Consider the following 27,120-nt stretch of genomic DNA (forward strand, 5'->3'; position numbering starts at 1 on the left):
AGTTCAGCACGGTTTATACAATAATGCTTAAGCGGAGAGGCTGTGCATACATTTAGGCACCACCAATTGTATCAATGAAAATGTGGTGCAAATGACTGTGCCTACATTTTTTACGCAGAGCACTGTTATTCTAGAATTATATGTGCAACTCAAAACTACACCCCTGATCCACCCCAAAATGCCTATGACCCTCCCCCCTTTCCTTGCCCCCTTTTTTGGGCTGCAAGTCAATTCTAGGAACGGGTCCCAAAATCTAAATTTATATATGTAAGTCCCAATTAAATGTAGTTAGTGTCAATAACTGCTTGTTAAAAAGCCAATTATTGGCTTTAATTGGCTCATTATTCTATTAAATTGCGCTTGCAAATCGGGAGAATGCCTCAATTTGCGCATGCAATTTTTGGCAACTTTTATTGAATCGGGGGGATAGTGTGCAGGGGGTGCCCATGGTTTATAAAAATGCCTATAATATAAACATTATCCCCGGGATTCCATATATCGTGCCGAACTTTCTGCGCAGAAATCAAAGCGTATTCCATAACAATGCACATAACTTAATTAGTTAAGCTAATCAGCACTGATAATAGGATGTTAACAAGCAATTATCAGCACTAATTGGCATTAATTACAATTTATACATATTACTTGCTAAGCATATTCTGTAACATGGTGTGTGTATATTCTAAGTTGAATAGTTGAAAAGTGGGCATGATTATGGGTGGGTCGTGGGCATTTGTAAAATCTATGCACATTGTTACAGAATACACCTGCTCTGCACATCGGAATTTACACCAGGTTTTATTTGTAGTAATTAACGACTAAATTTAGTCGCATGAACCAGCACTCAGCATATTCTATAAAGTACGCCTAAATTAAAGTGTACTTTATAGAGTAGGCTTTGATTTCCATGTGGAAATATCAGCGTGACATATATATATATAGAGAGAGAGAGAGATAGAAGTTAGTCCTATGTGCATGAAAATAAAGTAAATCCAGTCATAAAAGTAACGGGTAAAAATCCCCCCCCCCCCAAAAAAAAAAAAACCTCAAATCCTCAAATATCCCCCCCCTCCACCTCCACCCAGTGAAGAACCACCATTGTGTGTGGGCAAATGGAAAATATTACCCATCAATACCAGTACTACCCTCGTGGTTCACTACGTTTTAAGCTTCGCTACCTCTGAAACCGTTATCTTCTGCAAAACCTGTTTAGGAATCAAATTATTCCATCTCCACATGCACCTTCTCTTGCTTGACACAGGATCAGAATCTGGACAGGGATGTTTGGTATGGGGGCACCTACCCACACAGCTCCCTCCCTGCCAGTTATATTCCATGTATTACAAAAGAAGAAAGGAAGCAAGTGACAGTCAGCATAGTGAAGGAGGATATTAGAACTAAAAGAAAATTCTTCAGAATATGGAAGAAGGATCTGACTGAAAATAAAAAGAAACAGTATAAAGAAAGGCAAATCAAATGCAAAGTGCTGATAAGGAAGACAAAGAGGGACTTTGGAAAACAAAGATAGTGTTGGAGGCAAAAACACGTGGAGGGGCATAATCGAAACCAATTGTTGGTGCTACTGACTCATATGTGAGAGATTCTGCTCATCTAATCCAAATATTACAGACCACAGATGTTCAGAAGGAACCTCTACAGCTGATTTCTATGGATTTCTATGGATGTAGTCTCACTGTACACGAAAATTCCTCACAAGAGAGCTATAGATTTAATTAGGGTGCAGCTGGACCAGATGGACATCTCACTGGGAAAAATAAAGTTATTAAATCGGATGGCGGAAAGAGTAATAACAAAAAATGTTTTTCATTTTGAAGATCGGCTTTATATACAGACCCATGGCATCGCAATGGGAGCGACAGTAGCACCAACAATCGCGTGTTTGTACATGGCAGATTTTGAAAAGCGGCATGTATATAACAGCAGATTTCGTCCTTATATTAAAATCTGAAAAAGATTCATCGATGATGTATTTCTAGCGTGGACAGGGGATTGTCAACAATTAGAAGATTTTTTTAATCTACTATAATAAAACTCACCCTCAACGTTCTGAAGACAACGTTCTGAAGTCACTCAGTCACTCACTGAAGGGTTCATGGATTCATGGTGGTGAAGCCACAACACTGACCATGTCTCTCTGCCCCTCCCTCGCATGACGGGCCAATCAGAAAAAACACCCTCAACATTCTGAAACACAAAGGACCATCACAACACCGTTCCCAGGCAACACTAGGCAACGTAAGACGGACCAATCAGAGGAAACTACGTGACAATAAGGGAGGAGCATTCCCCAGCAGAATGGCTCATTATCTGTGCAGCACGGAGAGCACAGAACCACCGCTGGAACGAGAGAAGAATATTTCTGCTGTGGGTATGTGCAAAAATAGACCGGGGGAGGGGGGGGGGGAGAAATTTTTAAATGCCTAATGCCAGTACTGAAGAGTGCCAGAGGGCCTATAGCACAGACTATATTTGGGATCGCTTGACATGGAGTCAGAGGAGCCGGAAAACAACGTACCCGTCACCATCTGGGACGTGGGCGAACAGGACAAGCTGCGGCCCAGCTGGAAGGATTACCCGCGACCCAGCCAGCAGCAAACAACGACCAAGGAAGGGGGAGGAGTACTCCTTCCCTGCCTAGGAATCGCTGGAGACTGGCTGCCAAACTAACGAAACAACCGCACACCAACGCACCACCTCCATCATTCGAAAGGCATCCACTCTTTCTTCAACAGAAATGCAAACTAATAATACAAAACAAACAAAGAATACATGGTTTCTCAGGCTGCTGCAAGTAACTCCCCACCCCCTTCCTCTTCCCCTTTTGCCGAAGCGGCCAAGGACGTGCCCAACCATCCCCAGCCTCAGGCAAGCTGTCTCCCACCTCGGGGATTCCCCGAGCACACGGAAAAAGATGGCGCTGATTCCTGCAGCGCATAAATGTTCCAACATTCCCCTGCAGCCGGCCTGAAATGGACCAAACATACCGGATCACCCCCCGACGGCCCGAGACCGTGCTCTTCTCCCTTCCGCCAACTTAAAACAACCATCCCCATCCTCAGGCAAGCCGTCACCCACCTCCAGGATGCCCAGAACCCCAGCCCAATGGAAAAAGATGGCGCTGCTTCCAACAGCACATTTCTCTTCCAGCATTCCCCTACAGCAGCCCTGAAATGGCCAAAAAATACCGACAGACAAAGAACGTGCTCCTCTACCTTCCGCCCATCTAAAACAACACTGCTGCCTCAGCACAACACAAAAAAAAAAAAACATGGAAAAAAAAAACCATGGGACACTCAACAAAGGCTGACCCCCCCTACAACCACATTTACATTTCACCAACAGAAAGACCCCCCTCCACAAACCACCTTGACAGACAAAACCACACACACACAATACAACAGAAACACACCCTCAAAGCCACACACCAATCCAACCCACTTTGCCAGCACAGCACAGCACAGCACATCCCCCAACCCCCAAGCAAAAAACAAAACAAAAAAAGACACATATCAACAACCTGCACACACACCGCACCCTCACACACTCACACACACACAAAATAACTCTGTGACACATACACACACACACAAAAAAAAACACATGCTAGCGCCCGTTTCATTGGTTTCGGAAACGGGCCTTTTTTACTAGTACATTAATAAATGCGATGAACACATCAGATTTGAATCAACGGTAGGAGGAACATCAGTTAACTATTTTGACATAACCATTACATATATTCGAAACAAATTTGAGACCACAGTTGCATTTTAAAAGTTGTCATCCACATACAGCGAAAACGGGTATTCCCACGGGGCAGTTTCTAATAATAAGGAAATTATGTGGCACAGATGATAATTTCAAAATACAGGCAGAGGAAATGTCCAGACGATTCAGGACTAGAGGATATCCTGCAAAAATAATTAACAAAGCTCGAAAAAGAGCCGCTAACACACATCAGCAATGGTTATTACAGCCTAAAAGAAGAGAAAAAGAACAACGGGATACATTCCGTGTGTATTACCATACTCGACCCAAACGGGGCGTGTAAAAAATATAATTAATAAACACTGGTCGATATTATCCTTACTTGACTTCAAAGAAAATCCGCTATTTGCATACACTAGATCCAAAAGCACGGGGGAGATGTTGAGACAACGAATAGGGTGTGGATACAGCCCAATAAAACCAGGTGAGAGAGGACATAAACCGTGTTCTAAATGTGTATACTGTAAATACATTTGACAGAGTACTTCAGTACCACACCCGACGACAGGGAAACCATACTGACTTACAACAAGCACAGATTGCAATTCATCTCAAATAGTATATGGGATTATCTGCCCATGAAAGAAGTGGTATATAGGGTACACGACCAGGAAGATTAAACAGAGAATAGCCGAACATGTCAGTAACCTCCGAGTACAAAAGAAAGAAGCCCCTTTAGTAGAACATTGGGACAATATGAAATATGATCGTCAGGATTTAAAATATGTGACACTAATACAAATAAAATTATCCCATGGGGGTGATGTAGCCAGAGTGTTGCGGCGTAGAGAACAAAGGCTGATCTTCCAATGGGATACGGTGATACCACGAGGCCTGAACCGTGAGATTGAGTGGTTGCTAGATTGAAAGGAAAGGAAGTCAGAACATTTGTCTATAAAACCAGAGCGCATGGGCGAGTGGTTTTTCATGATAAGTCTGGAGTAGGAGGGATGATCCACACCAGGTTCGCCAAGAATATAGGTTAAAAAAGGTAATTGGAAATTGTGATAAGAAAAAACAATGTGAAAAAAAGTGTTTAAAATATATATTGGAAAAAAGGATTAAAACTAGATGCAAAGTATGAGCTTACAAAATTAGAGGCTATAGCTATGTACAACTATGCATTTCTGTTTTAGAGTCAAATAGATCTCCTGAAGACGCAAATAACTAGCGAAACACAGCTTGTGTTGAGAACTGAACAGGAATGAGAACAGAGCAGGAATGGAGTGATATCTAATGAGAAGATTGCTGCACACAAAAAGATGATCACAACATGGCACATATCAGTTACTCCGGAGGAATAACCACATCACAACTGATGTAAATGAACATCAGCCCTAAGATAAGTGCACTAACTAATAAGTTAGAGTATATGGAAAATTTTGAATGCATGTGTACAAGAATAAAAAAGGAGAAGTAAGCAAGTAAGGAGGTAGGGAGGCTGCAGTGCAGTGATGTGGGTTGTAACATATTACGGAGAGCAATCCGACCGGAGTAATATGTGATTACTGAGCACTGTTATTACACTTAGTAAATTAATAAAAATAGACACTAAGTAAATTCATAGCAAAAGAAAAAATAGAAAAATAAGGGGGCTGCAACAGTTTCTTGGAAAAAAACTACAGTAGTAAAAGGTGAAACCAGAAAGAAGATACCCCAGATAAGAGTTAAGTATTAAATTTTAACTGCCAGATCCTCGACCATTCTTTTAAAGATCGGAGATCCTTTCTCATTGTTTCTACTCCCTTCAGGGTATCCACTCCATTGGCTATCTTCATGTCATCCACAAAAAGGCAAACCTTTCGTTCCAACCCTTCAGCAATATCTCCCACAAATATATTAAACAGAATCAGCCCCAGCACCGACCCCTGTTACAAGACTATTTTGTCGGGGCTATTTAGTCCAGGCTATTATGTCGGGGTGCCTCATTGGGGAAATCCTGATAACCAGACTGGGGTGCGGCTCTTGAGGACCGAGGTTGCCCATCTCTGGTCTAGATGGTAGACGCCAATACTGGGTTACACTAGAATTCTCTAACGAAACCTACAGCTTTGGTTTTGTTATAAATAGGTTCCTATTGTGCAGCCTCAGGATGTCTAAACGGAGGTGCCCAGACACACAATCACCCCCATCACAACCCCTATGGAAAGGCAGTTTCAGCCACTGCAGTCACAGGCCATCACTGCAACGGCTAGACCAGTTGGTGGCTATAAAAATAGGGGTAAATCCTAGAGCCTTAGTGTTCACTTCCAGTTCTCAAAGGCCACCAGCAGGTCAGATTTTCAAGATATCTCTAACAAATTTGCATGCGTGAGATTTGCATACAATGGAGGTAGTATGTATGCAAATCTCCTTCCTGCATATTCATTAGGAATATCCTTACAATCTGGCTTGTTGGCAGCCCTTGAGGACTGGGAGTGAAGACCAAGGCCCTAGGTAGTTATGAATGCTGGCCAAGGTTAGAGACAATACGCTGAAATCTGCCCAGTGTGTGGTGGCGGCCAAAAAACAAACAGGATGATAGGAATTATTAGGAAAGGGATAGAAAATAAGACAAAGAATATTATAATGCCTCTGTATCATTCCATGGTGCGACCACACCTTGAGTACTGTGTGCAATTCTGGTCGCCATATCTTAAAAAAGATGTAGCAGAATTAGAAAAGGCTCAAAGAGGGGCAACCAAAATGATTAAGGAAATGAAACTCCTCTCATATGAGGAAAGGCTTAAGAGGTTAGGACTCTTCAGCCTGGAAAAGAGATGGCTGAGGGGGGATATGATAGAGGTTTTACAAAATACAGTGTAGAACGAGTAAAAGTACATCAATTTTTTACTCTTTCAAAAAGTACAAAAACCAGGGAACACTCAAAGAAGTTCCATGGAAATACTTTTAAGAACAGGAGGAAATATTTTTTCACTCAACAAATAGTTAAACTCTGGAACTCATTGCCAGAGGATGTGGTAACAGCAGTTAGTGTATCTGGGTTTAAAAAAGGTTTATACAAGTTCCTGGAGGAAAAGTCCATAGTTTGCTATTGAGACAGACATGGGGAAAGCCGCTGCTTGTCCTTGGTATCAGTAGCATGAATCTTGCTACTATGTGGGATCCTGTCAAATACTTGTGACCTGAACTGGTCACAGCTGGAAGCAGGATACTGGGCTAGGTGGACCATTGATCAGACCTAGTATGGCTGTTCTTATGTTCCAACTCCTAGATAGAATTTAAGACAGTACTGATAAGGTGCTAACTGTAACAATGTGTGTAGGTACCAATAACAAATGAAGGTGCGGGAGGGAGGTTGCGGAGTCAACATAGGCTTCTAAGTAGGAGGCTGAAATCAGAAATGTCCAAGACAGCAAATACTTCCAATTCCACACATAGAATTCCAGAGGCAGACTGAGACCCAGAGTATCAATGTGCAGGGGGGACGATGGTATGTAGAAGCAGGACAGGACAAACCATTAGATAGGACTAGGCTGCTGCCTAGGGGAGCAGCTTCTGGGGACGTCAAACAGCAACTGCAGTGAAAGTAAAGCAATAGGTCCTCATAACTACAGTAAGTGAAATAATAGGGGGCACATTTTCTAACTGCTCATTTATCCAATAATAAATCCCAATAAATAAATAACCATAAGTTAGGGGGGCCCACAGGGCCTGAACATTAATAGGCCGAAGGTTTGTTAGGGCACCTCAAGCCCTGATTAGAAGGCTTTAGATTCATTAGGAACTAGGGGGGTGGGGGAATGAAGCCTATTCCAATGGGATGAATCTGTCTCAACCAGAATGAATTAATTGATTAATTTACCACCCAAGAAGAAATTCACTCATGGTGGTATACAACAAGAATAAACCAAACAAACGCAATAGACAATTACAGAAATAAACACTGTAAGTAGCATTATGGTCAACCTACAATGTCAACACATTACAATGTCTTAGTAGATAGCATAGGGTGGAAGCAGAGGTGGAAACCATAGACAGATAAGATAGAGTAACAGGAGTTAGATAGAAAATAAGGGTGACTAAGGAAAAAAATGCACATTGTCAGAAAAGGTGCATGAAAATGATCTGAGCTAGAACAGGAGTAGATAAGTAAGTCCTGCTACAGTATGTGCAACCCGTGTTAGTTCTTGTTTGTGTGACTAACTGATTAGTTGCTTCTTCTATTAAAGGCTTCTGACACCAGTCACAGATTCACTATCTTGTGAAGTGGGAAGCCAGATAAGCCTCTCTTAATCCTAAATGCAAACTGCAAGTTCTTTTAATATTTGAGCCCTTCTTACAGTCTCTCCCCTCAGAAAGCTAAAAACTTGATCATTAAACATGATGTGATCTAAGATTGGGATGCTAGACCCTCAAGGGTACCAGAAGGGTTGGTTTGGGATTAGGATTGGAACTGGAAGGGAGAGGTGGGGCAATGAGGGTATGTAGGGGTAACGGTGAAGGGCTATTACAGCTCAGAGACAGAAGGTTATAAGAAACCAAACCTCTAATTTCAGAGATCAATCTAGCTACCTTGGGAGAACAGCGAAGAGACTGGGATATTTTTGTTATTCTTTACATAAAATGGAGATACAGTGGATTCCGGTTAATTGGGACACATCAGGATTATAGTACATTGCCTCAATTAAGCGGATGCCCCGAAAAAGCAAAACTGACATGTTACCGTTAAAAAAAGAATCAGTACAAGTACAGATAAAAGTCAACAAAATTATTGATAAAAGTCAAAACAACTATTTATTGTCCAAATACAAAAGAGGAAGAAAAAAAAAGTACAATACTATTTCAAAGAAAGCATTTACATTTGCATATATTAACTAAAGGTTTCTCAATCAAAACAGCATTAACTTTGAAGGTATCGATCAAGAGTACCTTGACGCGCTTAATTGACTGAAGCTGGAAAAAATCAGCACAGGTCTCTAGAGCAAGTAACTGGACTGCCTTCATTGCCTTCCTGCATGAAAAAAAATATCCAGAAAGAAATCTCCTGGCATCCTGGTTTGTCACTTGTTCACACTCAGTTGTGTCATCCTCTTCAGTTTCTTGATTTTCTGAAGTTTTGGCTGAAATTTGCTCGACGATTTCATCCTCACACCCCTCATTTTCATTGTAGCATTGAAGATTGTTGTCAACGGATGAAAACTCTTCATAGTTTTCCACCCGATGTGCTTCCATAGCATAACTTTCATTATCCATAGTATTTTCATTTTCAGCCTTATCCTGTGTGTTCATTCCAAGGTTTTTACATCCACAGTGAGCAAAACAATCCTGAATGGCTGTGCTGCTAACATTTCGCCAGCTATCTGTAATAAACTGCCCTGCTTGTAAAACATCAATCTTTGCACTGACCTCTTTTGCTGTTGAAGATGATGTGAGCACATTTTCTTCTACAGCTTCAAGGATATAAGTTACCAGTTTGGCACGATATAAGGTCTTCAAATTTTTTATGATTCCCATATCCACTGGTTGCACAGTGGAGATGTGGTGTTGGGACACAGAAATTCCACCTGGATGTTTTTCAAACAGTCAATGTGTGGGTGCACTACACAATTATCAAGGAAAGCACAACCCTCCTAGACCTCCTCTGTAATTCAATTTCCTATTATTAACCAGTTCCTAAAAATTTCCGATATCATCCATGCATTTTTGCTAGCATGATACAGAACAGGTAAACTTTCCATACTGATCCCTTTAACACAACGCAGCTTTGCACTTTTTCCTATAACCAGCAGCTTACGTTTATCATTATGTGTTGATAGGTTAGGGATCCATCAGGTGTAGCACGGCATTGTAGATGTCAGTTGCACAAAATTTACAAAGCAATCGTGAAAGTTTTGTGGCTTTCCATTGTTCGGCACTTATAGCATCAGCACTGTCATCCTCACCATGTGCCCTCTTAAACTTTATCCTGAACCTGCATTTCCATTGCAACAACCAGCCATCTTTTGCTTTAAAATCGTTGTGACCAAGTTTTCTAGCACTAACACGAACACCTCTTCCTGTTACAATTGAAAACCACTAATTCAGGGCCTCTTCTACATTGGGATCCTTACTGTCATGCTTCTGTTTTTAGAAAAACACCCTGTTGCCTCAGTTAAAGTCCACTCGTTTATCACTTTCTCTTGTTCTTGTACAGTGTGTGCTATTTTGGATTTTGGCATTCCTGTAATCTCTGTCAGTTGGCGCTAACTAGTGTCTGGCAGTTGTTCTTTCAATTCTTCTAGCAAGGCGATTTTGTCTGAGAGTGTTAGATCTTTCCTTGGCATTTTTCAGAGCGTGCCACAGATGGAACACAACACACCCTGCAACAGCACTTGTACACAAACATGGCGGCCCATATAAACTTCAGGGGTTGGTGACGTAGTGATGATGTTTTATGTACGTTACTGCCTCAAATAAACAGCACGTTGTCTCCAATAAACGATACCATCGCATTTTACAACTGTGCTTTGTTTCCGTTCTTCGGGTTTGGGGACAAAAATGCGGCCACCCCGATTAAGTGGTGTCTCAATTAACCGGAATCACTGTATATGTATGGGGTTTGCTTATGGGATTATTATTGTCAAATTCTTCAGGCGAAAATAATAACAGAAAAAAATTAAACATTAAAGGCTTCTACTAACAACTGAAAAGTAGATAAAGCAGTTTTAAAATAAGATCATGAGAGCACGTTGACTGTCACTCAGAAGCGCATGGTTCAGCATAAGGTAACTTTATATTTCAACAATTGGCAAAGTTACCATAAATAGCAATCAGCATGTTCAGTATACAGCCATTTGTCACGATACAAACAGAGTAAAAACCCTTGTAACAATTCCATCATCCAAATTTTGCATCCCCTCCCCCTTTCCCCAATCCCTTCCCATGTTTTCAAAGTACAAACGTTCATTGAAGTTGAACAGAAGAAAGCAACATAGAATGACATCCACCATCAACATCCACCACCAGCTACCCTCTAAATCTGAAATACCCATGAGCAAGGGCTATACCAAACTTCTAAAATGTGATGTCATACCTTCTAGGTTGAAGCCCAGGAATGCTCACTCTTCTAACTGTGTCACCTATCGGTTACTATTCTACAAAATACAAATCTCAACATTTATTGATGACTCCACAGTGACCACCAAAGGGAGAAAAGCAAAAAAAAAAGGGGGGGTACCCCACTGTCACATGGTAACCGAGAAGGAACATCAAGTATTTGCCAATTCCTTGCCTCAACCTCACCAATCACAGCATAAGGTAACTTTAAAGAATACTTGAAATTACAGCATGAGGAAAATGTCAAGGTAGCTCAGATGAACTTTAAAAAAAAGAATCAACAAATATAAAATATTACAGATTATCTGAACTGACTAATACAAAGTGGGTCGTGAAAAGGAATAAATGGAACACATGTACTGTAGATGTCGTGCAAATACCACAAGTACTGAAAAAATAAGATCAGACAGCTTTGCACTAAATGAAAACATACACACAACAGGCATCTTAGAGACCTCATGGAAAGAAGATGACAAACAGGACACTGATAGAAGGGTACAAAATATATGGAAACGATTCAGTAGTTGAAACCAGGGGTTCTCAACTCAGTCCTCAGGAAACACCTAGCCAGTCTGGTTTTCAGAATATTCACAATGAACATGCATGAGGCAGATTTGCATAGAATGGGGGTAGTGCATATTAATTTATTTTATGCATATTCATTGTGGATATCCTGAAAACCTGACTGGCTAAGTGTGCCTCAAGGACTGGGTTGAGAACCCCTGGTTTAAACTAATGGAAGTGTGGTACTCATCAGTGTATGTCTGCTTACTTGGGGGAAGGAGTAAGGAAATCATTCTGGCAGTAGGGAGGACAGAGACCAATTAAGCATTAGCACCCACAACATTTCAGGGGTACTTCCCCCATGCACACCTTAAACTACAACTAAACCTAGTTCTCAGTGGAACGGACGACCTGGTATAAAAAGATAGAAGAGGAGGAGCTGCTTGGCAATAATGATCACGATATGAACAAATATGATATTTACAACTGAAGGCAGAAAAAAGAAAAAAATACTGCAGTAATATTTAAAAGGAGACTGTGATGAAATGAGTTATAAGGAGACTAAAAACTAGTTGCAAGGTTTATAAGGTCTGCATGGGGCATGGTGATTGCTTAAAAATACATTTTATCTGTGCTTACAAGATGGTATTTCACAACTCAGACTAAACAATCATCATGACTAACAGAGAATTTGAGCAGAAACATGTCAAAGAGGCAAAAATAAATAATCAAATCTGTTTCAAGTGTAACCAAAGCAACAGGAAGTCAGTTGGGACATTAGGGGCCAAATTCTATAAACGGCACTGAAAATTTGGTACCGATAAAATTCAGCACTCAATGCTATTCTATAAAGTGCACTTCAGAACAAGCACTCTTTATAGAATAGTGTGGCTACAAGGACTTACACCAGCTGAAAACCAGTGTAAATCCTAGCGTGGATCCACGCTATTCTGTACTATTACATACATCTTTTTGTGAATTCCCCTGACCTGTCCATGCCCCTCCCATGGCCACGCCCCCTTTTAGTACTGCACTATCCAATTGAGGCGCCCACTGTTACAGAATAGAACGTAACCAAATTGGCACCCAAATCATAATTAATGCCAATTAAGTGCTTGTTAGCTCCAATAATTAAATCATTAGAGCCCATTAACTAATTATTTTGGGTGCCAATCTTGTATCCACACCCCTTATAGAATCCGGGGATAGATGAACAGGGACTAAAAATTAGTACACTCATTGTAGATGCAAGTATTAAATCACCCAGTAGCAGTACATTTGAGAGAATGAGATCATACCTGACATATCCTGGGGCTTAGGAGTGGTGTCACATTAGATACAAAACTAACCCACTTGGAGACAGTGCTCCCCCAGAAATATTAAATTGTTTCAGGCTTCATGGCCTTCTTTGTAGTCAATGATTCAGAGGAACGGAAACAAATCACTGTGAATCAGGAAGAGGTACTAAACAAACCAACAGAGTAAAAAGTAACAGATCCCCAGGCTCTGATGGAATTCATACCCAGAGTTCTGAAGGAATTCAAAAATCAAACTGCAGATCTGCTACTTCTGTCCTATAACCTTTCATTATCTGAACACCGAATTACAGTAAGCTAACACCAAATTAAAAAAAGAAAAAGGAAGAAAGAAAAAGCATCCAGAGGAGATCCAGTCATCTACAAAACTACTCAGCTTGATATTGGCAACCAATAAAAGTGGAAGCTATATGCTGGGTTAGTTGGTGCTTGTTGCACTTCTGCCTAGTCCAGTTTATAGTCTGTATTCTTGCCTGATTCTAGTTTAGTCTTTGTGTAGCTTCTTGTACTGTATGGCTTGTTTCCCAGTCTTGTTTCTTGTTTCTATGTCTTTGTCTAGTTCTTAGGTAGTCTGTGTTTCTTGTTCAGTGGCTACCTTGCAGCTTTCAGTTCTGTCTCTTGTCTATCAGTGTTTGTTCCCTGTTTCAGTGGCTGCTTGCAGCTTTCAGTTCTGTCCCTTGTCTGGCTGAGAGTCCTAATCTAGTATTCTGCCTAGCCTCCCTGTGTGTTCTAGTCCCTGTGTGTATCCTGCTGGTATCCAGTTCCGGCCCTGTCCGGCAAGTCCTGCCGGCCACCTGCACCCAGGGGCTCAACTCCTGGGGAAGGGTGGCCAGGTACAGGTGAAGTCTAGCCGTCCCTGTCAGAGTTCTTTCATATCCCTGTGTGGGGTGATTTTGCCTGCCACTGCCGCTCCTCAGCAGTGGCCCAAGGGCTCACGATCCTAGTTCCTGCTTTTGGAAAACCTGACAATAGCTAAGTGGCGTAACTGTATGCCCAGAAGTATACGGTTCCCTAAAAAACTTCCAACTATTCTAAGGTGACAATTCTGTACCCACAGGGGTGAGGAGGAGGCGTTGGGTTTGAAAGGGGAGAATAGGGGATATTTCTGGAAAAGGGTTAGAGGGGTTAAATAACAAAAATATGTGAGGTTGCTGACAGCATTGAGGCTTTTTTTTTTTTTTATTGTGTTCTGTTACTTGCATCTTACTGTTACTTGGTCTTATTGGCCTGTTTTGTGATTCTTTGAATGTGTTCAACAAAACCTCATTTGAATAAAAAAATAAGGATAGGAAACAAACACTCAGATTTCCCAGTGGGAAAGAAGTAAACAGTGGAGAGGCTTCAGGAACCTATACTGGATCATTGTTTAACTTATTCATTAATAATTTGGAAAAGGAAGCTATCAGTGAAGTAATGACATTTCCAAATGACACACAACACTCTAATTCTAGAAAAGAAGGCAGACTAAGAAATTACAGAAGACTTTGCCACACTGGGGGACTGAGCATCTAAATGGCAATCACAAAGTGAAGATTATAGGGGGGTGGGATTCCTAAACATAGGTGCACAATAATAAGCTCCACACTAAGGCAGTTTTTTAATAAAGCTTAGCTCGAGTTATCTGCAGCAGGGCCCATAGGAGTAAAATGAGCCCTGCTGCAGATAACTCAAGCTAAGCTTTAGTAAAAGATCCCCAAAGTTACCATTCAGGAAAGGGGCCTTAGCCAGGAAGTCACTGTGGACAATACATCAAAATCAGCTTGATGTGCAGCAGCAAGCAAAAAAGACACATAGAATATTAGAATTATTTGGAAGGGAATGGAGAATATAAAATCAAGAATATCATAATGCCTTATTATGGATACATGCTGCAACTGCACCGTGTTCTGATCACGACACTTAAAAACTATATTTATTTTATTTATTTCAGAATTTATATCCCACATTTTCCAAAAAGCTTTGGTTTAATGCGGCTTACAATAGAGATCATAAACAAATACTACAGCAGAACAAGAGAGACTCAGAATGGTTTTTACTACAATAAACCATTTACCTATTTGGACTCTATCAGGCTTATTTTCGAAAGAGAAGGGCACCCATCTTTCGACACAAATCGCAAGATGGGCGTCCTTCTTACATGGTCGCCCAAATCAGCATAATTGAAAGCCGATTTTGGGCGTCCTCAACTGCTTTCCGTCGTGGTGATGACCAAAGTTCCTGAGGGCGTGTCAGAGGCGTAGCGAAGGCGGGACTGGGGCGTGCCTAACATATGGGCGTCCTCAACCGATAATGGAAAAAAGAAGGGCGTCCCTGACAAACACTTGGACGACTTTACTTGGTCCTTTTTTTTCTTATGACTAAGCCACAAAAATGTGCCCGAAATGACCAGAACACCACAGAAGAGAATCAGGGATGACCTCCCCTTACTCCCCCAGTGGTCACTAACCCCCTCCCACCCTCAAAAAAATATATATTTTGCAGCCTCTAATACCATACCCCGCTCCATGACAGCAGTATGCAGGTCCGTGGAGCAGTTTTAGTGGGTACTGTAGTGCACTTCAGGCAAGTGGACCCAGGCCCATCCGACCTACCTGTTACATTTGTGGTGGTAAATGTGAGCCCTTCAAAACCCACCACAAACCCACTGTACCCACATCTAGGTGCCCCCCTTCACCCGTAAGGGCTATGGTAGTGGTGTACAGTTGTGGGTAGTGGGTTTTGAGGGGCTCAGCACACAAGGTAAGGGAGCTATGCACCCGGGAGCAATTTCGGAAGTCCACTGCAGTGCCCCCTAGGGTGCCCGGTTGGTGTCCTGGCATGTCAGGGGGACCAGTGCACTACGCATGCTGGCTCATCCCACAATCAAAGGGCTTGGATTTGGTCGTTTCTGAGATGGGCGTCCTCAGTTTCCATTATCGCCCAAAATAGGGGACGACCATCTCTAAGGTCGACCTAAATTTCGCGATTTGGGCGTCCCCGACCGTAGTATCGAAACGAAAGATGAACGCCCATCTTGTTTTGATAATACAGGTTTCCCCGTCCCTTCGCCAGGACGTCCTGCGAGGACATCCTCAGGAAAACTTGGGCGCCCCTTTCAATTATGCCCCTCTATGTCTTCTTGGTTTTGTGTTGGAAGTGCCATCAGATACCCTACCCTATTGTTTTTCCTTATGTTCTAATGGACCATGTTAATAGTACAACTACGTTTCAAAATTAAAGTCTGGACCATCATTAGTCAGACTTGGGAACTGCAATCCCTTACTTTCTAGAAGTCTACACATTAAACCAACTAATTATATGTACTCTAAACATATCACATTATATTATCTTCTATTATAATAATTCACACCTCCAACGTTCTGAAGCTGACTCCATGGCAGTGAAGCCCTGAAGCCCTGTAGTGTTCATAGGCTTCATAATCGCTCTGCCCATGGTAACGCGACGTCAGAATCCCTCCCTCTGATTGCCAGACACCCCCTCCGAGTTCCTGACCCCTGGACCCCCCTGGCGCGACCTTCTCAAGCCCCCCTTCCCATCGTCAACCCTCCCCGCCACCGTCGCGTACCTATGCTGGCGGGGGAACCCAACCCCCACCAGCCAAAGTCCTCTTCTCGGCCGCGCAGCGTGGACGAATGATCTGATCAAGTTGCAATCTGTTTGTGTGCGTACGTCTGACGTCCTGCACACAGCACAGGTACGCGACAGCGGCGGGGGAGGGTTGGTGGCGGGAAGGGGGGCTCGAGTGGGTCGCGACAGGGGGGTCCAGGGTCTGGAAATCGGAAGGAGGGAGGTGGGGTCTGGAACTCAAGGGGGAGGGAGGGAAGGGGGCCTTGAACTCGGGGGTGGGGGAAGGAGGGGGCCTGGAAGGAAGGAGGGAGGGAAGGAGGGGGCCTGGAAGGAAGGAAGGAGGGGGCCTGGAACTCAGGGGAGGGAGGGGTGTCTGGAACTCGGTGGAGGAGAGGGGTTTGGAACTTGGGGGAGAGGACGAGAGGGGAGGAGGGAGGGAATACACCACCTGTACAAAAACTAGGGACAAAAAAAAGCAGGGAGGACGACCCTGGAACTCGGAGGGAGGGAGGGGGGTGACAATGACCCTGGAACACGGAGGGAGGGGTGACACTGGAACTGGAAGGGAGGGGCGGAGGCCCCTGGCACACACTCTCACTCTCACACACTCTCTCACACACACATTCGCACCCAGTCTCAATCTCTCTCTGTCACACACACACACTCGCACATTCACTCTCTCTCTCACACACAGTCACTCTCACACATACTCTCTCAAACATACACACTCCATGGAAAACCTTGCTAGCGCCCGTTTCATTGTCAGAAACAGGCCTGTTTTACTAGTTCTTTTAATATTTATTGAATATCATATCCTTGTTCAAACACATCAAGTCTCACATATCTCTTCATACAAATCATAAACAGCAAATCATCTAAATTCAATTATATAAAATTATCCCAGGATATAATTAGTCCCAGATGGTCCATTATAAGTGCCGTACAACGGTCACTCCACTTCATTCTCCTTATTTATATCCCAGGTACATAATCCACTGTCCAGTCAGTAAAAGTTCAAAAGATGAAAAACACAACGTTCAAAGAAGACAAAATCGATGTGCAAAAAATGAAGAAACATGTTCCAGTGTTATCTCAATCTCAAACACATGTGAAATCTTCACAGCTTCTAACTGTACATGGAGATCGTTCAGGGTTTGACTTGCTCCTTTCATTCATCATCCAATCATCAATCGGGATCCGACTGATGATTGGATGATGAATGAAAGGAACAAGTCAAACCCTGAACGATCTCCATGTAAAGTTAGAAGCTGTGAAGATTTCACAACTGATGGTGTTTGAGATCGAGATAACAGTGGAACATCTGTTTCTTCATTTTTTGCACATCGATTTTGCCATCTTTGAACTTTTACTTACTGGACAGTGGATTATGTACCTGGGATATAAATAAGGAGAATTAAGTGGAGTGACCGTTGTACAGCACTTACAATGGACCACCTGGGACTAATTATATCCTGGGATAATTTTATATAATTGATTTTAGATGATTTGCTGTTTAAGATTTGTATGAAGAGATATGTGAGATTTGATGTGTTTTAACGAGGATATATTTAAATATTAAAAGAATAATATAATGTGATATGTTTAGAGTACATATAATTAGTTGGTTTAATGTGTAGACGATACAGTGTGACTAATTAAAGATAAATGTAACCCTTGTATTAATAATAGATTACTTTCTAGAAGTGAGAAAATAAATGGATTGACCCTTTAGCCCGTGTTTGAGCCTTACTATTGACCTGAAATTGGCCACAATCAAAGATAACTGCACTGGTCTGGCCCAGTAAAAACATTTCTTATGTTATTAATGAAGGGCTCTTGGCACCACAGCCCAATAAAGGTCATTTTCAAAGAAGTATGATGAGACTGTGAAGCCTAAAAAAATAATAATAAAACAAACAAACAAACAAACAAAAATAACTTTTAGTGCGCATCTAAAAGACAAACCGGATGACACCATATTTTAAGACCGGTGTCCTTACAAGAAACTAGATTTTAAAAGATACGTTGGACAACAATTTGTATTAACTGTGAAATGACACTAAAAATAACACTTAAATAGGTATGACTATTAATATAAATAATGTAATATGTTTATATTGCACGTGTTCCAAGATACACGTCTATTTACTGTTTTGGTTTGATCCAGATAAAAATTAATGTGCCTACATTCATATATTTTGCCTTTCTACTACCATCTCCAACCTCTACTTCCGACTGCACAATCCTGTTATCGATTTCTTTTACAGCCCGCCTCTCCTTATAGTGTTAAGGCTATTGTTTTGTGCACACCTGCCCATCCTCCCAGAGCTGCTACCCTACATCTGGCGGATCTCCCTGCACCTTGCCCACAGCAGCAGAAGAAAAGAACGGAACCTATTGCGATCATCACTAAAGGAGCCTGCAGCAGATCTGACTCAGATCAGCCCGCTATTTCATCTCTGGACCACCAGCAGCTGCCCCACCGTCCCCCTTCTGAACATCCTTTCACGCCGACGCTCCAAATCCCAGCAGGTCCCTCCACCCCGAACCTAAGAGCAGGCAGCCGGACATCCTGCTGCGATCATCCGCAACCAAGCCAGTGATTAATGCCAAAGCCATTTTGCCATTAACAACATCGCAGGGCGTCGATTTTATTTATTCTAGGGAGGAGGACAGTGCAGACGTTTCTGTGTAGTAGTACATGTGACACCATTTAGATCATCATAGCATACATTGTATTCTATGCTGCCCACCGCAGGCAACTCACCTACAGCGGGGGCTCCAATGCAGACGCTGCCATCCCGTTGGATGCGGATCTCGGCTGCCCCCTCTAGCCTCCGGCGTTGCCGCTGGCCAGGGGCGATCAGGGCCCCGCAACACTGGTAGCACACAGCCCAAGCCTGCTCCTCATTGATGGGCTGGTTGTAGAGGCGCAGAATCTCTTCCAGACACAGCGAGTCCTCCTCCCCGGGGGCTCCCGCGGCCGCTTCTCCATTCTCTTGTCCGCCGGCAGCGGCGCCCGGCTCCGCGCCACCCACAAGAACCGCCGCCCTTTCAGTTTCCCGAGGTGCCCGGGCGGTGTGCGCCATGGCCGGAGCCGACTGGCCGGTCCTCAACGCCTGGCCAACGTTCCCTGCAGCACAGGCATTCTCCCCCGCGGGCTCCGTTGGCTGCTGGGCGGCGAGAGCATCCCCTGGGCTGCTGCCCGCCTCCTCCTCCTCTTCCCCACCCCGCCCGCTGCCAAGTGTAAGAACTGCAGCCGCGCTCAGCTGCGCCGTCACAATGAGAGAGCGCGAAGCGCGAGCTCAGCCGCCGTTCTCCCGTCACAATGAGACAGAGTGGGGCGGGCGCGCTCTCGTCCCTGCGAGCCGGCAAAGCGCTGCTGCCGACTGTGGGTGGCACGCGCAGTTTCCAAGCGTCGCGCCCCTTCTCGCCTCTGGCTCCCTCCTCTCTGGCTCGCAGCGCCGCGCTGTGCCAAATGCTGGCAAGGCTTCGGTAGACACGGGGGGGGGGGGGGGGGGGGGGGGGGGGGGGGGGAGGCGGGGAGGCGATCAAGGCCAGCAATAGTGGCACGGGTCTGCGCAGTCTCCACGCGATCTTGTCTTCTTCCAGTAGCGCCAGTTCAGTAATGATGAAGGGGGGCACTTGACTAGATAGATCGACTATTGTTGCAGAAATTCAACAGGATTTTTTGTTTCCTCCTCTGATACGTCATGACGCTCCAAAATATAATTCATCTTTTTATGCCGACCTGACTGATATCGCAGAACGTGTGCTGAGTGCCTGATGCAAAGATTTAGGATATTGCAAACAAGCCTTATCAAGCTTATTGACCATTATCCCATCCTGTTTATCAATATCGGCACAAATGATACTGCTAAATACCCCACAGAACATAACAAAACTGGCTTCATGGCTCCGGAGATAAAGGTGAAGCAGAAAAACGTGCAGGTGATGATATTCTCATCGTTTCTTTTTCTGTCCATATCCGATGAATGGTGTCTTCAGGAGCATTTTGGCTTCCTCGATGTTGGGATGATTTTCCAAGCGTTCCAGACCAGAGATAGTGTCCATCTATCAAAAAAGGGATGAAGAGATTGCAGCTAAAATTTCATTCCACCGTTTCTCCATAGTACATTTTTCGTGAATGTGTATAACCTGAAAACACATGGCTTCCAATAAACCTGGTAAGCAGGATGCTTCAGCGATGATCGCTGCTGGTAATAAGAAAAACAAAACAGATCCACTTTCAGGAATAGAGTGGCCCCGGTCTGTGTGAAGACTTCACCCTAACTTCATCTTTCTTTCTTTCATTTATTTATTTATTATATTTGTATCCTGCACTTTCCCACACACAGCAGGCTCAATGCGGCTTACATAGTAATAGGTAACACAGAATTTTGTTATGTAAAGTAGGAAATTAAGTATAACATAATAGAAGGAAGGATGGGTAGGTAGGTAGGTAGAGACAGGTGACAGAGGAGGGTAAGGTGGGAGATAGATTCTGGGTCAATATCATTTTCTCTTCAGTATATGTAAGGTAGATGGGTTCATGAGATTAATCTGGGTCTTTTGGGTAGGCTTGTTTGAATAGATGGGTTTTTAGTGCTTTTCTGAATGGTAGGTGGTCATGGATTGCTCAGATAGGTCTAGGGAGAGTGTTCCATAGACGGCTGCCCAGGAAGGAGAAATTGGATCCATAATAAGTTTTGTACTTGAGACCTTTACAGCTGGGGTAGTGCAGGTTGAGGTATTTTCGTGAGGATACAGACATGTTTCTTGCTGGAAGGTCGACCAGATTTATCATATAGTTCAGAGATTCTCCGTGGATTATCGTGTGGATTAAAGTCTGGGCTTTGAAATTGATACGTTCTTTGATTGGGAGCCAGTGCAGTCTTGCACGGAGAGGAGTTGCACTCTCAAAACGTAATCTGCCAAAGATGAGTCTTGCTGCTGTATTTTGGGCAGTCTGAAGTTTTTTTAAGAGATAGGCTTTGCAGCCTAAGAAAATACTGTTGCAGTAATCAGCATGGGTAAGTACCGTGGATTGCACTAAATTCTGGAATGTTTTCTGGGGTAGATACGGTTTTACACGTTTCAATAACCACATCATTGTTAACTGATATGAAAGTAGACACCACACCACAATCATTAAGTCTGAACGTGCAGAGATGAAACACGCCATGGCTTCATTACTCCCTCATATTGATGTACTTGAAAACAAGGCAGTGGTCACCAAGAATGTGAAGGCCTTACAAGCACTGCCACACGCGACGCATTTAGAAAAACATAGCAAACATAGCAAAAAAAATTTCGGTATATTAAAAGCAGGAAGCCGGCAAAAGAATCGGTTGGGCGGCTGGATGACCGAGGGGTAAAACGGGCGATGAAGGAAGATAACAACATAGCGGAGAGATTGAATGAAGTCTTTGCTTCGGTCTTCACCGAGGAAGATTTGGGTGGCATACCGGTGTCGGAAATGGTATTTCAAGCGGACGAGTCGGAGAAACTTACTGACTTCACGGTAAACCTGGAGGATGTAATGGGGCAGTACAGCAAACTGAAGAGTAGCAAATCTCATGGACCAGATGGTATTCATCCTAGAGTACTGATAGAACTGAAAAATGAGCTTGCGGAGCTACTGTTAATGATATGTAATTTATCCTTAAAATCAAGCTTGGTACCAGAGGATTGGAGGGTGGCTAATGTAACACCGATTTTTTAAAAAGGTTCCAGGGGAGATCCGGGAAATTATAGACTGGTGAGTCTGACGTCGGTGCCGGGGAAAATGGTAGACACTATTATCAAAAACAAAATTACAGAGCACATCCGAGGATATGGATTACTGAGACCAAGTCAGCATGGCTTTTGTGTGGGGAAATCTTGCCTGACTAATTTACTTCAATTCTTTGAAGGAGTAAACAAACATGTGGACAAAGGGGAGCCGGTTGATATTGTGTATCTGGATTTTCAAAAGGCGTTTGACAAGGTACCTCATGAAAGGCTACAGAGGAAATTGGAGGGTCATGGGATAGGAGGAAATGTCCTATTGTGGATTAAAAACTGGTTGAAGGATAGGAAACAGAGAGTGGGGTTAAATGGGCAGTATTAACAATGGAGAAGGATAGTTAGTGGGGTAGCTAGGACTGCTGCTTTGTAACATATTTATAAATGATTTAGAGATGGGAGTAACTAGTGAGGTAATTAAATTTGCTGATGACACAAAGTTATTCAAAGTGGTTAACTCACAACAGGATTGTGAAAAATTACAGAAGGACCTTACGAGACTGGGAGACTGGGCGGCTAAATGGCAGATGACATTTAATGTGAGCAAGTGCAAGGTGATGCATGTGGGGAAAAAAGAACCCGAATTATAGCTACGTCATGCAAGGGTCCACGTTAGGAGTTACAGACCAAGAAAGGGATCTGGGTGTTGTCGTCGTCGTCGTCGATAATACACTGAAACCTTCTGCTCAGTGTGCTGCTGCGGCTAGGAAAGCGAATAGAATGTTGGGTATCATTAGGAAAGGTATGGAAAACAGGTGTGAGGATGTTATAATGCTGTTGTATCGCTCCATGGTGCGACCGCACCTTGAGTACTGTATTAAATTCTGGTCGCCGCATCTCAAGAAAGATATAGTAGAATTGGAAAAGGTGCAGCGAAGGGCAACTAAAATGATAACAAGGATGGGACGACTTCCCTGTGAAGACAGACTAAGGAGGCTAGGGCTTTTCAGCTTGGAGAAGAGATGGCTGAGGGGATACATGATAGAGGTATATAAAATATTGAGTGGAGTGGAACAGGTGGATGTGAAGCGTCTGTTCATGCTTTCCAAAAATACTAGGACTAGGGGGCATGCGATGAAACTACAGTGTAGTAAATTTAAAACAAATCGGAGAAATATTTTCTTCACCCAACGCATAATTAAACTCTGGAATTCGTTGCCAGAGAACGTGGTGAAGGCGGTTAGCTTAGCAGAGTTTAAAAAGGGGTTAGACGGTTTCCTAAAGGACAAGTCCATAAACCACTACTAAATGGACTTGGGAAAAATCCACAATTCCAGGAATAACATGTATAGAATGTTTGTACGTTTGGGAAGCTCGCCAGGTGCCCTTGGCCTGGATTGGCCGCTGTTGTGGACAAAATGCTGGGCTCGATGGACCTTTGGTCTTTTCCCAGTGTGGCATTACTTATGTACTTATGTAATAAAAGGGCAAGGAGATGCAACGTTCACATTTTGGGAATACCAGAAGGTCAAGAGTGCTTTGATCCTATAACATTCCTAGAAAATCTACCTAAATTCCTCATTATATCTTTTCAAGACAATTTTGAAATTGAAAAAGCCCCTAGGATCCCTTCACAATTTATATCTCAACTAAATAACTAAGACTGTTTGTTATTACATTTTTGCAATGTATGCATGTGGTGGAAATAATGCAAAAAGACCTGTACAAGATCACCGATTAAGTTTGATGGTCATACTTGACTCCTCTTGCCAGATTACCATAAGAATACTGTGTGTAAACGCAAACAATTTATTGTACTGCGACTGTGTCTGAAACAACTGGATGCTCACTTGGGTGACACTCCAAGCGCATGAAAGATTTTGGCAACCTTTCACTACAGGAAGCTTTGCTGATGAAACTCCTCCTATGGAAGCAACATGACTTTTATATATAATTATATAGTGTACAGCTACTCTATAATTGGTATTTGGGGTGTGTTTTCTTGCCCAATACTGTATGTAAATATATGTTTATATAACATATTCTGTTAGGAAATTATATTTGGTTCTATTTTTATATTATTTTTCCAAAATTCGATGATAAAATTTAACCTATAATTATAGACCAGGGAGCCTGACGTTGGTGCCAGGCAAAATGGTAGAGACTATTATAAAGAACAAAATTACAGAGCATATTCAAAAGCATGGATTAATGAGACAAAGCCTACATGGATTTAGTGAAGGGAAATCTTGCCTTCCCAATCTATTACATTTCTTTGAAGGGGTGAACGAACATGTGGATAAAGGTGAGCCGGTTTGATATTATGTATCTGGATTTTTAAACGTCATAGAAACATAACAGACAACAATCCATAATGTTTGGCAGCAACTCATCACCACCATGGACACTGATCTGCGGGGTACCACAAGGATCGATACAGTGTCACCTATTCTGTGTCTACCTCAAACCACTAGCTGAGCAGATTCGGTCAATGGACACTCAGTTCTACATCTATGCAGATGATGTGCAGCTACTCATAACAATTGAACCTGACTTACCTACAGCCTTGAATAAACTGATCACTTGTCTAACATCAATTCTAGAATGGGCTAAACACAACAAACTTTGCCTGAACCCAAGTAAAACCGAGCTTCTCTGGGTCCCTAACACAAGTGGATACGTAACTGACATCAAAATCCCTTTTGGGAAGTATGAACTCCCCCTCAAATCACAAGTCAGAATACAGTTAGAGTCAACACTTACTCTGATTCCCCAAATCCAAGCAACCTTCAAGAGCTGCTTCTACTATTTGCAACAGCTACGCTGCCTCTCTCCTTACATCGAGAAGGTAAATCTTATCCCAGTTCTACATGCAATGATAACATCAAGACTGGATTACTGCAATGCACTATACAATGGTCTGACTACAAAGGGCCTGCACCAGCTCCAGTTGATTCAGAATGCAGCAGCAAGACTCATAGAAGGTTGCAAGCGATGTGACCATATCACACCATTTTTTTGCAAAAACTTAATTGGCTACCGGTACAATACAGGGCTAAATTTAAAACTCTATGTCTGATCTTCAAGGCCCTGAAAGGAAATAGCCCTGAAAAATAGGATGATCCTCCATACATTGCCAAGGACACTAAGGTCCTCCCAAGGACTTTCACTAACCACACCCTCTCCAAAAGACATTACATGATGTGATACCCGCAAGCGAGCCTTCTCTGGAGTAGTCCCCATACTCTGGAATGCACTACCTGAAAGGCTACGCTTAACACAAGACTATCTGTACTTCAGGAAGCAGGTGAAAGTTTGGCTCTTCAACCAGGCCTTTACTGGAAGAAGTAACTATCTCGTTAGTCTCACTCACACACACAAGGAGTACTCAGGCTGCATATACTGCAGCAGGACATGTTTATCCATTCCTACCCTAGCTGAGATAACATTTATCTGACCTCATGGGCAACTTTCTTTAAATCAGTCACCTTACTTTCTAACTCTTCCTACTTTCTTACCCTTCTATATGTTACATCTTTGCTTTACCCTTCGCTATCACCTATAATGTTCTATTACATATTGTATTGACATTGTAAATAGTATACCATGCCATACTTTGTATTGTTTTTTAATATTTTTACTGCTGTAATTGTCTGTTTCTCATGCTTGATTCTTACTGTACACCGCCTTGAGTGAATTTATTTATTTGTTACATTTGTACCCCGCACTTTCCCACACATAGCGCGTTCAATGCGGATTACATAGTAGTAAGATTATAATATGTAATACAGAGAAAACAGGCTAAGCTTAGCAGAGTAATGGGGATGTGTAGATAAGTAATATTATAAGGGAAAAGGGGTAGAGGAGGTAGGAGAAGGTGCTAGTTTTAGGTTAGATTGAGATAGGGGATAGAGACAGGATAAACATAGGGAAAAAATTAGAGGAGGCGTGGTCTGAGTCATTGCCGTTGTCGCAGGATTAGGTGATGAATAGATGGATTCGTAGGGTTACATTATGGCGTTTGGATAAGCTTCCTTGAATAGATGGGTTTTCAGTGATTTTCTGAAGGGTAGGTAGAATTCCTTCAAAAAGCCGGTAAATAAATCCTAATAAATAAAATAACAGCAGATAAAGGCCAAATGGCCCATCCAGTCTGCCCATCCTCTGAAATCCCTAACTCTTCCTTTTCCAAAGTGATCCCACGTGCTTATCCCATGTCTTCTTACATTCTGACACAGTGCTTAACTCCACAGCCTCCACTAGGAAGCCATTCCACGCTTCCATCACTCTTTCTGGGAAATAATACTTTTTTAGATTACTCCTAAACCTATTCCCTCTTAACTTCATCGTATGCCCCCTCATTCCAGAGTTTTCCATCAGTTGAAAAAGACTCACTTCCTGTACATTAATGCCCTTGAGATATTTAAATGTCTCTATCATATCTCCTCTCTTCCAGCATATACATGTTGAGGTTCATAGGCCTGTCCTTATATTTTTTGTGTTCAAGACTGCTTACTAATTTTGTAGCCGCCCTCTGGACTGACTCCATCCTGTTTATATCTTTCCATTGGTGCGGTCTCCAGAACTGCACACAGTACTCTAACTAGGGCCTCACCAGAGACTTGTACAAGGACACTATCATCTCCTTTCTCCTGCCTGTTATCCCTCTCTTTATGTACCCAAGTACCCAAGCATCCTTCTGGCTTTGACCATCACTTTTTCTACCTGTTTGGAAGCTTTAAAGACATCAGACACAATCACCCCCCAAGTCCCGCTCTTCCTTCGTACACTGTAGTATTTCACCCCCTATATTGTACCGTTCCCTCGGATTCTTGTGACCCAAGTGCATAACTCTTCATTTTTTAGCATTAAATCTTAGGAGCCAAATATCAGTCCATTCCTCCAGCTTCGCTAGGTCCTTCCTCATGTCATTCACCCCCTCCAGGGTGTCCATCCTGTTACAGAGTTTGGTATCATCCGCAAAAAGACAAACCTTACCAGACAGCCCTTCTGCAATATGTTTAAATCTTTTTTATTATTATTAAGAATAACAGAACATAAATTTCATAGTGACATTCCACAGCCCTTCTGCAATATTACTCACAAAGACGTTAAAAAGAGCCGGCCCAAGGACCGATCCCTGCTGTACTCCACTGACAACATCCCTTTCATCAGAGGAAGC

The 27,120-nt window shown here is 42.7% G+C and overlaps 1 protein-coding gene across 5 annotated transcripts in view; it reads right to left on the reverse strand.

Annotated features, from left to right (window-relative positions):
- The window catches only part of SPIRE1 (spire type actin nucleation factor 1), a 305,419-nt gene extending 285,900 nt beyond the window's left edge, over positions 1-19,519 (reverse strand). For all 5 annotated transcript variants that reach the window (XM_030212367.1, XM_030212391.1, XM_030212383.1 and 2 more), the window contains exon 1: positions 18,979-19,519. In XM_030212367.1, the coding sequence (XP_030068227.1) occupies positions 18,979-19,300 (322 nt within the window). In that variant the 5' untranslated portion in view covers positions 19,301-19,519. The remainder of the gene's footprint in view (positions 1-18,978) is intronic.
- Between the last annotated feature and the right edge of the window lie 7,601 nt (positions 19,520-27,120).

Source organism: Microcaecilia unicolor, chromosome 1 (genome assembly GCF_901765095.1).
Source record: "Microcaecilia unicolor chromosome 1, aMicUni1.1, whole genome shotgun sequence".
NCBI lineage: Eukaryota > Metazoa > Chordata > Amphibia > Gymnophiona > Siphonopidae > Microcaecilia > Microcaecilia unicolor.